This window comes from Macaca thibetana, chromosome 18 (assembly GCF_024542745.1).
Source record: "Macaca thibetana thibetana isolate TM-01 chromosome 18, ASM2454274v1, whole genome shotgun sequence".
Taxonomy (NCBI): Eukaryota; Metazoa; Chordata; class Mammalia; order Primates; family Cercopithecidae; genus Macaca; species Macaca thibetana.
In genome coordinates, this window is record NC_065595.1 from 59,685,053 (window position 1) to 59,698,469 (window position 13,417).

The 13,417-nt window shown below is 40.4% G+C and overlaps 1 protein-coding gene across 2 annotated transcripts in view; it reads left to right on the plus strand.

Annotated features, from left to right (window-relative positions):
* The window catches only part of ROCK1 (Rho associated coiled-coil containing protein kinase 1), a 156,377-nt gene extending 154,890 nt beyond the window's left edge, over positions 1-1,487 (plus strand). For both annotated transcript variants that reach the window (XM_050767630.1, XM_050767632.1), the window contains exon 33: positions 23-1,487. In XM_050767630.1, coding sequence (XP_050623587.1) covers positions 23-26 — 4 coding nt within the window. In that variant the 3' untranslated portion in view covers positions 27-1,487. The remainder of the gene's footprint in view (positions 1-22) is intronic.
* The last annotated feature ends 11,930 nt before the right edge of the window (positions 1,488-13,417 follow it).

The following is a 13,417-nucleotide window of genomic DNA, read 5'->3' on the forward strand; positions in this document are numbered from 1 at the left end:
TTTTTTTCCCCCTCCTCAACAGTTAACCATGTGACCGAGTGCCTTGTGGAGTCGTGTGGGATGCTACCTGATAAACCAGGCTTCTTTAACCATGCAGAGCAGACAGGCTGTTTCTTTGACACAAATATCACAGGCTTCAGGGTTAAGATTGCTGTTATTCTGTCCTTGCTTTGGCACAACACACTGAGGGGTTTTTTTTTATTGCGGGTTTGCCTACAGGTAGATTAGATTAATTATTACTATGTAATGCAAGTACAATTGGGGGAAAGCTTAGGTAGATATATTTTTTTTAAAAGGTGCTGCCTTTTTGGATTTATAAGAAAATGCCTGTCAGTCGTGATAGAACAGAGTTTTCCTCATATGAGTAAGAGGAAGGGACTTTCACTTTCATGTGGAACGGCCATCACTATCAAGATCAGCTCATGGAAGGAGTAAAGAAAATATCTCAAAATGAGACAAACTGAAGTTTTTTTGTTTTTTTAAATGACTTAAGTTTTTGTGCTCTTGCAAGACTATACAAAACTATTTTAAGAAAGCAGTGATATCACTTGAACTTCAGTGCCCTCACTGTAGAATTTAAAAGCCTTACTGTTGATTGCCCATGGTGGACTTGATGGAGAAATTAAATATCTTTCATTATGCTTTAGAAAATACTGTATATGTTTCAGCAAGTTTGGGGAATGGGAGAGGACAAAAAAAATTACATTTAATCTATGCATTTTTGCCAAGCCATATTGAGTTATTTTACTACTAGAGACATTAGGAAACTAACTGTACAAAAGAACCAAGTTTAAAAGCATTTTGTGGGGTACATCATTTCTATAATTGTGTAATGTATTTCTTTGTGGTTTTAAATGATAAAGACATTAAGTTAACAAACATATAAGAAATGTATGCACTGTTTGAAATGTAAATTATTCTTAGAACACTTTCAATGGGGGTTGCATTGTCCTTTTAGTGCCTTAATTTGAGATAATTATTTTACTGCCATGAGTAAGTATAGAAATGTCAAAAAATGTATTTTCAAAAAATTATGTGTGTCAGTGAGTTTTTCATTGATAATTGGTTTAATTTAAAATATTTAGAAGTTTGTTGGACTTTCATAAATTGAGTACAATCTTTGCATCAAACTACCTGCTACAATAATGACTTTATAAAACTCTGCAAAAAATGTAGAAGGTTGCACCAATATAAAAAGGAAATATGGCAATACATCCATGATGTTTTCCAGTTAACATAGGAATTACCAGAAAAATACTGTTAAACTCTTGTCCAGTAACAAGAGTTGATGCATATGGACAGTATGATTTATTGTTTATTTTTTTAACCAAATACCTCCTCAGTAATTTATAATGGCTTTGCAGTAATGTGTATCAGATAAGAAGCACTGGAAAACTGATCGTCTCTAGGATGATATGCATGTTTCAAGTGGTATTGAAAGCCGCACTGATGGATATGTAATAATAAACATATCTGTTATTAATATACTAATGACTCTGTGCTCATTTAATGAGAAATAAAAGTAATTTATGGATGGATATCTTTAATTTTGACTGCAATGTGTTTTCTCATGGCTGAAATGAATGGAAAACATACTTCAAATTAGTCTCTGATTGTATATAAATGTTTGTTAAGTTCCACGGTTAGATTAAAGTATATTTTTAAAAGATAAAACGTGGTCTTGGGCTCTAAAACAAGAGTGGGTATAGTTCACATGAAAAGCTGACTAATGTGTGTTGGAAAACAATTCTCCGTGGGTCTCTTACATTTCTGCACATCAGGGAAGCAGAGGCTCTGACAATCTTTCTTTTGACTATCTTTTCCAAGGATATTTATGTAGTGAACAGCCTTGGAAGATAGAGTGTCTCCCTTGAGAGGATGTCGGGTTCTTTTACTGTCCAGTATAATAAAGATAACGTCTCCCACCTATAATGCAAACCCACTGTGTGCTCAGCACCCACCTGGGCCACTATGCATTGCCCACATGAGACTTGGAGGGCAAAGGGAACTAATGGAACATGAAACTCATGCTGCTTTTGCTGTGCTGTGAATGAAGGCATCTGACTCTGACCCAGGGGTCTCATCTCTGTTGTCAGGATCCATGAAACTGTGACCAGCAGCATGCAATTAGGATAAAATCTCAGCACAGTTCCTGACAGTGTCCTTATTACCTTCTCAGACTCATCACCATTACCTAATAGATTAAGGTCCAGTTGCAGAAACAGTTAATTCTAATTAGTTTAAGCAAGAGAAGACTTTTTAAATGACATGCTAATCTGAACTTAGAGTTGTTGAGAACTGAGAGAGCTTTGAGGAATCACTCCCAATGCGACACTGCAGAACTGGGTCAACCAGGAGAGCTGCTTCCTCTTCTAAGTTCAGGAAACCACTCACTCCCCAGTATACCAATATTGAGAGGGTCCAGATAGTGCCGTAATCAGGAAGCCACACTACCACTGCTGGTTCTCTGCAACACTTGTCAGGCCTGCTACGATCTACCCCCAGTTAGTTGCTTTGTACCATTCCTCTTGCCACTTAAGAACCTCAGAAAAGGCACTTCCATGACCCTGCTTGCTGGCATTAGCACAGCCTGCATCTCACACCTGCCTTCTCTAGGTGCATCAACTTGGCCAAAACTAAATCATCCAGACCCCTAGCTGCAAGAAAGTCAGAAATACAGCTTCTAGCTTTCTCTCTAATTTGTTGCAGGAGGACACACTAGGAGTGTGGAATGAAAGTTCAGCTTTGAGTTAGCCCCTGCACCCGCACCTGTAAGCTTCTCTGAGACCAGGGACTCCATCCAGCTTTGGGCTACAAAGAAAACATAGCCACTGTCATTATTCACAGGTTCACTCTGATCACCTGTCATTTGGGGTTTCGGCTTAAATTAACCTGTTCACCCTTCATTTAAAGTAAAAAAAAAAAAAAAAAAAAAAAAAAAAAAAACTCATAGTTACTTGAGTTTATAATTCATAGTTACTTTCACAGTTCTACAATCAATCTGGAATTCATTTGTGAGGTAGAGATCAAGAAGTATTTTTTCGGCTTTCTCCCATATGGATATTCAGTTGGTACTGCAGTATTCATTTAAAAGACTTCTTTCCTGCATTGTAATTCAGGTGAACAATCCATTGGTGTATTTCTCTAGCTTTGCCAATATCACAGTTTTAATTACTGTAGCTTTATAATAAGATTTTATATCTATAGTGGAAGTCCAACTTTGTAATCCCTCCAAATTGGCTTGGCTATTCTTGACCCTTTGCATTTCCATATAATTTTTTTTTTTTTTTTTAAGACTAAATTTCACTCTTGTTGCCCAGGCTGGAGTATAGTGGCGCAATCTCGGCTCACTGCAACCTCCGCCTCCCGGGTTCAAGCAATTCTCCTGCCTCAACCTCCTGAGGAGTTGGGACTACAGGTGCCCATCACCATGCCCGGCTAATTGTTGTATTTTTAGTAGAGACAGGGTTTCACCATGTTGGCCAGCCTGGTCTTGAACTTCTGACATCAGGTGATCCACCCGCCTTGGCCTCCCAAAGTGCTGGGATTACAGGCATGAGCCACTGCGCCTGGCTGCATTCCCATATAAATTTAAAAACAATCTACTGAAAGATGTGTAAGACCTCCACCAAGAAAACTATAAGACATTTAGAGAAGTTTAAAAAGACCTAAATAAATGGAATTTTTTTTTAAATAAACAAATGATTTTTAAACTTGATCATTAGGTTAATAAATAGTCGTATTCTGACAATCTGATGAGATTATATTGCCCAGGGTGGTCTCTAACTCCTAGCCTCAAGCAGTTTTACTCTCTCATTACAGGTGTAGGCCACCATGCCTGGCCTGACACTTGGAAATCTTAATCATAATTGTTCTTTGCTTTTATAATGTTTACTGTTCAAATCAATTTCTGGTTGGATAGTATGTATATATAAAGCCATGCTCAATGCCCTAGATATATTTACTGCCAAATCTTTATGCTTTTAGTGTTTTTTTCTGGACAAGATCTATGCTTATTGCAATAAATTAAATGCAAAGAATATTCTAGTAGAAAGTCAGTCTGCACTTCCTAAACCCCACCCCACCCTACCCCACCAATTCCTTCATAATTGTTATTAACAGTTAGCTGTGTTTTCTAATGGATTATCTCCAAAGTATATGTAACTCAGATTTTTGTGAGGTAGGAAAAAACATTAATTCCACTTTACATATTGCAAGTCTAACACACAAAGAGATTAAATGTCTCCTTTCTTTTGCCAAATGTTAATGAATTGTCTTATGAGAATTAAGATATGATACTTTCTCCCAAGCTATCCTGTTTCCCATGAAGTATTTGAGATGTTGGAGATTCAAGGGAAAAAATATAAATGCTTAGAAATAAATGGTATAATTCAAAGATTGTGAATAAAGTGACACTTATATGTTAATCCTATAAATTGGTTTATTGTACCATGTAGGATGGTTTGGCTATTAAATTTAGTTAAGTAGTTCATTTGCCTGGATAACTGTGAGTGTAGAATCTAACATTCACTTAGACTAGTTGTTTAAGAAAGTCTACAACCAACCAGGCGCAGTGGCTCACACCTATAATCCCAGCACTTTGGGAGGCCAAGGCGGGCAGATCACGAGGTCAGGAAATCGAGACCACCCTGGCTAATACAGTAAAACCCCATTTTTACTAAAAATACAAAAAATTAGCCAGGTGTGGTGGCGGGTGCCTGTAGTCCCAGCTCCTCAGGAAGCTGAGGGGGGAGAATGGCGTGAACCCAAGAGGCGGAGCTTGCAGTGAGCCGAGATCACCCCACTGCACTCCAGCCTGGGCAACAGAGCAAGACTCCATCTGGAGAAAAAAAAAAAAGTCTACAACCAAATAACGTGGCAGAAATGTAATATGGACCCAGCTGGGTAAAAGGAAATATTTTGGATCTTCCTTCTACTTAGGCTGAATGGATGCTTCTGGTTTGGTTTAGTTTGTTTTGAGATGAAATCTTGCTCTGTTGCCAGGCTGGAGTGCAGTGGTGCGATCTCGGCTTATTGCAACCTCCACCTCCCGGGTTCAAGCAGTTCTCCTGCCTCAGCCTCCCGAGTAGCTGGGATTACAGGCGCCTGCCACCATGCCCAGCTAATTTTTGTATTTTTAGTAGAGACGGGGTTTCACCATGTTGGCCCAGGCTGGTCTTGAACTCCTGACCTCGTCATCCACCCATCTCGGCCTCCCAAAGTACTGAGATTACAGGCATGAGCCACTGTGCCCAGCCTGAATGGATGTTTCTTAGATTTACTCACTTCTGGCCAAGGTGTCATTTGTGGTGGTTGATGTAAGTTCTGTGCTATGTGCAACACATTTGCTAACTCCTGAGGCCTAATTCTTATTCAAAATGTGTCAGTTAATCACAAGAGGGGCCATCTTAGAGTAGGCATAAAGGAGGTCAAAACTAGAAAAGAAAAAAAAATGTTTCCACTATATTATTAACCTCAAGATCTTGAAATTAAGATGTTTCAAGGTTAAAACTTAACTTTCACCTTTACAAAAAGTATCCTATTCTCAACTCTACAAGGTATTGCCAACTATAGGTATTAACATCCCTACTTTATGATGGGACAATTTTAAATGTGTAGGCCAGGCACAGTGGCTCACGCCTGTTATCTCAGCACTTTGGGAGGCCAAGGCCAGTGGTCACTTAGGTAGTTCAAGAGCAGCCATGGGCAACATGGCAAAACTCTGTTTCTACCAAAATACAAAAAAGTAGCCAGGCATGGTGGCATGCACCTGTGGTCTCAGCTACTTGGGAGGCTGAGGCAGGAGGATTGCTGGAGCCCAGGAAGTTGAGGCTGCAGTGAGCCATGATGGTGCCACTGCAATCCAGCCTGGGTGACAGAGAGACTGTCTCAATAAATAAAATACATAATATTCTGTTCTAGGGCACACAGCTGTAAACCTCAATTTTCTAGATGGAATGTGAAGGTAAACTAACTTACAGCTGAAATAAAAAACAGTCATGAATTTGCATCCTGACTTACTTTACTGGGCATTAGTATATTTCACATATTGTAATCTATTATTTAGGGGGGGAAACTTTGCTTTCACTGTCATGGTAGGGAAAAAATGTCTTGGTTTTTTAAACTTTATAGTATGAACTCATTGTGCATTTATAGTAGGCAGAAATATAGATATAAATGAACATTTTATCAATACAAAATAACACAAATACAATAATAGGTGTCATTTTTTACTGGACTGAAAGCCTCTAGCTGACTACACTTCATAAAGGAAACATTAAATGAATTATGAGCTTTATGAACACTATTATTTTTCCTTTATGATAATGTCATTTAACAGAAACTTTATTCACTAAAATTCATCTGTAGACATTGTTCAGTTGGATATATATAATATGTTGTCATTTCATAATATTCAGAAACTAATATTTGCTACTATAGAAATTTTTATTTTTCCTTTTTACACCATATATACATAACATCCTATGTCAACTACAGCTCACTTCTATGGTTCTGACTATTCAACAAGAATTCCTAGGTCCTGTATACCATATTGTTATTCTAATTATCCATATAATTATACTTCATTAAACACTGCTATTTGTGTATGGGCTCATTTGTTTTACTAAGTTCATTCAATACTGATATTTTTTAATTCTGCAAAAAATATAAAATGCATTTTTATACCTACTACCCAGAATGAGCAAATATTGTCTTTATATTTCCTTTAAATTGCTTTTTTTAAAGAAATAAAAATTACAGATTTAACCAAAGACTTCTGTGTACTTCCTTTCCCAGTTCTATTCTCTTTCCTTCCCCCTTAAAAGCTATAAATAACTGCTGTTAATTTGATGTGTATTCTTCTCATTTGTATTCTATCCCTTTGCTAAAACCCTTGTATCTATATAAAGCTGTTTTATATGGCTTCTACATTTATATAAATGGCATTACACTTTTCACATGTAATACTCTGTTACTTGACTTTTTTTGTTTTTGTTTGGTTTGTTTTTGTTTAAGATAAGGTCTTGCTCTGTCGCCCAGGCTGTAGTGCAATGGTGTGATCACAGCTCACTGCAGCCTCGACCTCGTGGGCTCAAGCAATCCTCCCCCCAACCTAAGCCTCCCAAGTAGCTAGGACTACAGGCGTGTACCACCATGCCCGGCTGATTTTCTTATTTTTTGTAGAGATGGGGTTCCACTGTTGTCCAGGCTGGTCTTGAACTCCTAGGCTCAGGCCTCCCACCTTGGCCTCCCAAAGTGCTGGGATTACATATGTAAGCCACCAAGCCCTGCCTCTATAACTTGTTATTTCATCAATATTATTTATATCATTTACAATCTGAAGAGTATTTACATTACAGGAAATAGTAAAGCAGAACTGTTGTAACAGTTGTCTCCCACATTTAAACATTTTGTTCATGTAATGCTTATTGTAGAAACACTGTAATTGGTTTTAAATCAGCTTCATTATTTTTGTACTTTCTAAACAGAATATATTCACATAAAAAAAAACTTTGTCAAACAAACTATAGGTTAAAATATTTTGTATCATAATGTTATATCTATTCCAACCAGGCTTTCAAGAAAGTGCATTTACTGTCATAGAAAAAAGGGAACATCTTCATAATCATGTGCCTGAAATTGTATTTCTCATTAGCTCACTTGTTTAATGAATGAATCTATTACATTAATTCACACTTGCACCACAAATACTCAAAAAGTAGAAACTCTCAACTATTCTCATGTTCATCATATTATTCTTACAAATTATTTATGTGATCAATAGCTCCTTTAACTATAAGAGAGGCAGGCCAACCTAGAATAAACATCGTAATTAAGGAAACTTCAGAGTCAGAAACAACCAGGATTCCTACTATTATTCAACATTTTTCTGAGATAAATGCAGCAAAACACAAATACATATTACACGTATTGGAAAGAAGCCGCAAACCCATCATTACTTGCCAGTCATATGATTGCTTACCAAAAATGTTCCAAACAACTAATTGAAAATGATTAGAACTAGTAAGGGACCTTAGTCATATTTAGCCTTCTTTGTTTTGTTAGGCTCATACCATATTTTTAAAATATGGTTTAGTTGCTAATTTATCTTTTTTGAGATGTGTATTAGTCCATTTTCACCCTGTTGATAAAGACATACTTGAGACTGAGCAGTTTACAAAAGAAAGACATTTAACGGACTTACGGTTCCACATGGCTGGGGAGGCTTCACAATCATGGTGGAGGGTGAAAGGCTTGTCTCACATGGAGGCAGACAAGGTAAGAAAGCTTGTGCAGGAAAGCTTCCACTTACATAATCATCAGATCCCGTGGGAGTCACCTCCACAATAACAGCACAGGAAAGACATGCCCCCATGATTAAACTACCTCCCACCAGGTCCTCCCACAATGCGTGGGAATTCAAGATGGGATTTAGGTGGGGACACAGCCAAACTACATCATTCCACCCCTGGCCCCTCCCAAATCTCATGTCTTCATATGTCAAAACCAATCATGCAGTCAGGTGCAGTGGCTCATGCCTGTAATCCCAGGGCTTTGGGAGGCTGAGGCAGGCAAATCACCTGAGGTCAGGAGTTCAAGACTAGTCTGACCAACATGGTGAAACTCTGTCTCTACTAAATATATAAAAATTAGCCAGGTGTGGTGGTGGGCACCCATAATCCCAGCTACTTGGGAGGCTGAGGCAGGAGAATCCCTTAAACCTGGGAGGCAGAGGTTGCAGTGAGTTGAGATCATACCACTGCACTCCAGCCTGGGACTCAGAGCAAGACTCCATCTCAAAAAAAGAAAAAACAAAAAACAAACAAAAAAATCATGCCTTCCCAACAATCTCCCAAAGTCTTAACTCATTTCAGCATTAACTGAAAAGTCCACAGTCCAAAGTCTCATCCGAGACAAGGCAAGTCCCTTCCGCCTATGAGCCTGTAAAATCAAAAGCAAGTTAGTTACTTCCTAGATACAATGGGGGTACAGGCATTGGATGAATACAGTCACTTCAAATGGGAGACACTGGCCAAAACAAAGGGGCTACAGGACCCGTGCAAGTCCAAAACGCAGTGGGGCAGTCAAATTTTAAAGTTCCGAAGTAACCTCTTTTGACTCCATGTCTCATATCCAGGTCACGCTGATGGAAGAGGTGGGTTCCCATGGTCTTGGGCAGCTCTGCCCCTGTGACTTTGCAGGGTTCATCCTCCTTCCTGCTGCTTTCATGGCTAGTGTTGAGTGTCTGTGGCTTTTCCAGGCACACAGTGCAAGCTGTCAGTGGATCCACCATTCTGGGTCTGGAGGATGGTGGCCCTAGGCGGTACCCCAGTAGGGACTCTGTGTGGAGGCTCCATCCTCACATCCCTTCTGCACTATCCTGGCAAAGGTTCTCCATGAGGGCCCCACCCCTGCAGCAAACTTCTGCCTGGGCATCCGGGCATTTCCATACTTCTTCTGAAATCTAGGCCGAGGTTCCCAAACCTCAGTTCTTGACTTCTGTGCACCCACAGGCTCAACACCACATGGAAGCTGCCAAGGCTTGGGTTTTCCACTCTCTGAAGCAACAGCTGAAGCTGTCTCTTGGCCCCATTTAGTCATGGCTGGAGTGGCTGGGATGCAGAACACCAAGTCTTTAGACTGCACACAGCATGGGGACCCTGGGCCTGGCCCACAAAACCATTTTATCCTAGGACTCCGGGTCTGTGATGGGAGGACTGCCGTGAAGGCCTCTGACATGCCCTGGAGACATTTTTCCCATTGTCTTGGGGATTAACATCTTATGCAAATTTATGCAGCCAGCTTCAATTTCTCTGCAGAAAATGGGTTTTTCTTTTCTATCACATTGTCAGATTGCAAATTTTCTGAACTTTTATGCTCTGCTTCCCTTATAAAACTGAATGCCTTTAACAGCACCCATGTCACCTCTTGAATGCTTTGCTGCTTAGACATTTCTTCCACCAGATACCCTAAATCATCTCTCTGAAGTTCAAAGTTCAATAAATCTCTAAGGCAGAGGCAAAATGCTGACAGTCTCTTTGCTAAAACATAACAAGAGTCACCTTTGCTTCTGTTCCCAAAAAGTTCCTCATCTCCATCTGAGGCCACCTCAGCCTGGACCTTATTGTCCATATCACTATCAGCATTTTAGACAAAGCCATTCAACAAACCTCTAGGAAGTTCCAAACTTTCCCACATATTCCTATCTTCTTCTGAGCCCTCCAAACTGTTTCAACCTCTGCCCTTACCTGGTTCCAAAGTTGCTTCCACATTTTCCGGTATCTTTTCAGCAACACCCCACTTCTGGTACCAATTTACTGTATTAGTCCATTTTCACACTGCTGATAAAGACATACCTGAGACTAGGCAATTTACAAAAGAAAGACATTTAATGGACTTATAGTTCCACGTGGCTGGGGAGGCTTCCCAATCATGGTGGAGGGTGAAAGGAATATCTCACATGGTGGCAGACAGGATAAAAGAGCTTGTGCAGGAAAACTCCCCTTTCTATAATCATCAGATCCCATGAGAGTCATTCACCATCTTGAGAACAGCACAGGAAAGACCTGCCCCCATAATTCAACTACCTCCCGTCAGGTCCCTCCCACACGTGTGGGAATTCAAAAGGAGATTTGGGTGGGGGCAGAGCCAAATCACATCAGATGGGGTCTCACTCTCTTGCCCAGGCTGAAGTGCAGTGGTGCAATCTCAGTTCATTGCAAGCTCTGCCTCCTGGACTCAAGTGATCCTCCCACCTCAGTCTTCCTAGTAGCTGGGACCACAGGCACATGCCACCATGCCCAGCTAATTTTTTATATTTTTGGTAGAGATGGGGTCTTGCCATGTTGCCTAGGCTGGTCTTGAACTCGTGAGTCAAGCAATCTGCCCATCTCGGCCTCCAAAAGTGCTGGGGTTACAAGCAAATAGTTGCTAATTTAAAAAATGGAATACTTCAAATACAAATCTGATTTCCAATAACTGTTTCTCAACAGTAAGTTTGGTAACACAGGGCCAGAGGCCCGCACAGCAGCAATACTCTGTCACTGTTTTCTGAGAGAGGATATGCTTTCTATTTCACCCAGTCCCTACCTGGACCACATATTTGTGTTACCTGTCTCATGTTTTAAGATCACCTGAATTTTCAGTCCTGACAAAAAAGGTAACAATTGGCAGATGATACACACAAATATCAAACTTCTATATGGCAAATAACTCCAGAAATAAACTTAAACTATAAATGTCACTGAGAAAAATACTTGAAACGAGAGAAAAAGGTTAAAATTCTAAAAATCCTGTAAATCAATGGATTTTTTTAAAGTAACCCTATAGAAAAAATGAGGTAAAGTTGATGAACAAGCAATTAATTTTAGAAATACAAATGATTTAGTGCTGCTTGCTTGTTTAGGTAAAAAATAATAATATTTTTTAAAATCCCCACAATGAGTAATGTGCCATTTAAAAGCCCCTTGAATAGTAATCTCTATTTTTATAGGCTTCAGATGTATTAATTATATGTCTAATACATTATTTTAGCGTTTAAAAGGTAAGTACAAGAAGATACATGATTACAAGCAGAATTTTTACAGTTGCTTCAGGTGTCATCCTGCTGCTGCCTATAGAACATTTTTAACCTCTTTTCCAATTTCTGATGGATTTATAGCCACTTTTTAAAAAAGCCTCGGGGTTTTACAGGTTCCACCTAATCATCAGCTTCACTTTGAAAGATCATCATTTCATATTGCAACTACATTTCACACAAAATCTCCACTTCAGGTCTCAAGTAGCTCCCTGTTAAACTGAACTTCTGCAGATGCGACTCCCTCGTGATACTGGCACTATTGCAGGCCATATTTTTCTACTTTTAAGTAATACTGTTGGCATCTAAGCCATTCGTTTTAGAAAAATAATCCTTGTATGAATTTTCTGTATTTATTAAAACAGTGCCAGCCTCAACCTTAATAATTATAGTGATTATCTCAACTTTATATATGTAGAACAAATGAAGACTTTATCAATGTGGTTGAGAATTTTTAGGGTCTGCAAAACCACCTTAATACAGTTTTGTTTCAGAACCATTACAGCATGGGTCTGGAAGGCTAGATTAGGCTGTGGTATCACTCCCTCAAATCTCAGCCGCTTACAAAAACAAAGGTTTATTTCTCCCTCATACTATGTGTCCATTATAGGTCAGCTGCAACTTTGATTTGTGTCCTGTTCACTCTGGGACGTAGGGTAATGAAGTAGCCTCTCTTTCAAATATTGCCAATCATCATGGCAAAGGATAAAAGGACATGGTGACCCATGAGCTAGTTCTCAACACTTCCGCCCAGATATGGCACCTAGCACTGCCAATTTGCATTTCATGGTCATAGCAAGTCATAATGTGTCCTGAGTTGGTGGGTTCTTGGTCTCGCTGACTTCCAGAATGAAGCCGCAGACCCTTGTGGTGAGTGTTACAGTTCTTAAAGATGGTAGTCTGAACTTTGTTCCTTCAGATGTTCAGATGTGTCCACAGTTTCTTCCTTTTGGTGGGTTCGTGGTCTCGTTGACTTCAGGAGTGAAGCTGCAGACCTTTGCTGAGTGTTACAGCTCTTAAAGGTGGCGCCTCTGGAGTTGTTCATTCTTCCCCGTGGGTTCGTGGTCTCGCTGGCTTCAGGAGTGAAGCTGCAGACCTTCACGGTGTTACAGCTCATAAAGGCAATGTGGACCCAAACAGTGAGCAGCACCAAGACTTACTGCAAAGAGCGAAAGAACAAAGCAAAGAGCGAAAGAACAAAGCTTCCACAGTGTGGAAAGGGACCAAAGCAGGTTGCCACTGCTGGCTCAGGCAGCCTGCTTTTATTCCCTTATCTGACCCCACCCACATCCTTCTGATTGGTCCATTTTACAGAGAGCTGAATAGTCTATTTTACAGAGAGCTGATTGGTCCATTTTACAGAGAGCTTACTGGTCCCTTTACAATCCTGAGCTAGACACAGAGTGCTAGAAGGAGAAGTTCCCCAAGTCCCCTCTAGGTTAGCTGGATACACAGTACCAACTGGTGTATTTACAAACCTTGAGCTAAAAGCAGAGTGCTGATTGGTGCGTTTACAATCCTTGAGCTAGACACAAAGTGCTGATTGGTGTATTTACAATCCCTTAGCTAGACATAAAGGTTTTCCAAGTCCCACTATCAGGAGCCCAGCTGGCGCCACCTAGTGGATCCTGCACTGGGGCTGCAGGCGGAGCTGCCGGCTAGTCCCGAGCTGTGCCTGCACTCCTCTGCCCTTGGGCGATGAATGGGACCTGGCGCCACGGAGCAGGGGGCGGCGCCCGTCGCGGAGGCTCAGGCGGCGTGGGAGCCCACCACCGTGGAGGGGGGACTCGGACATGGCGGGCTGCAGGTCCTGAGCCCTGCCCCACGGGGAGGCAGCTG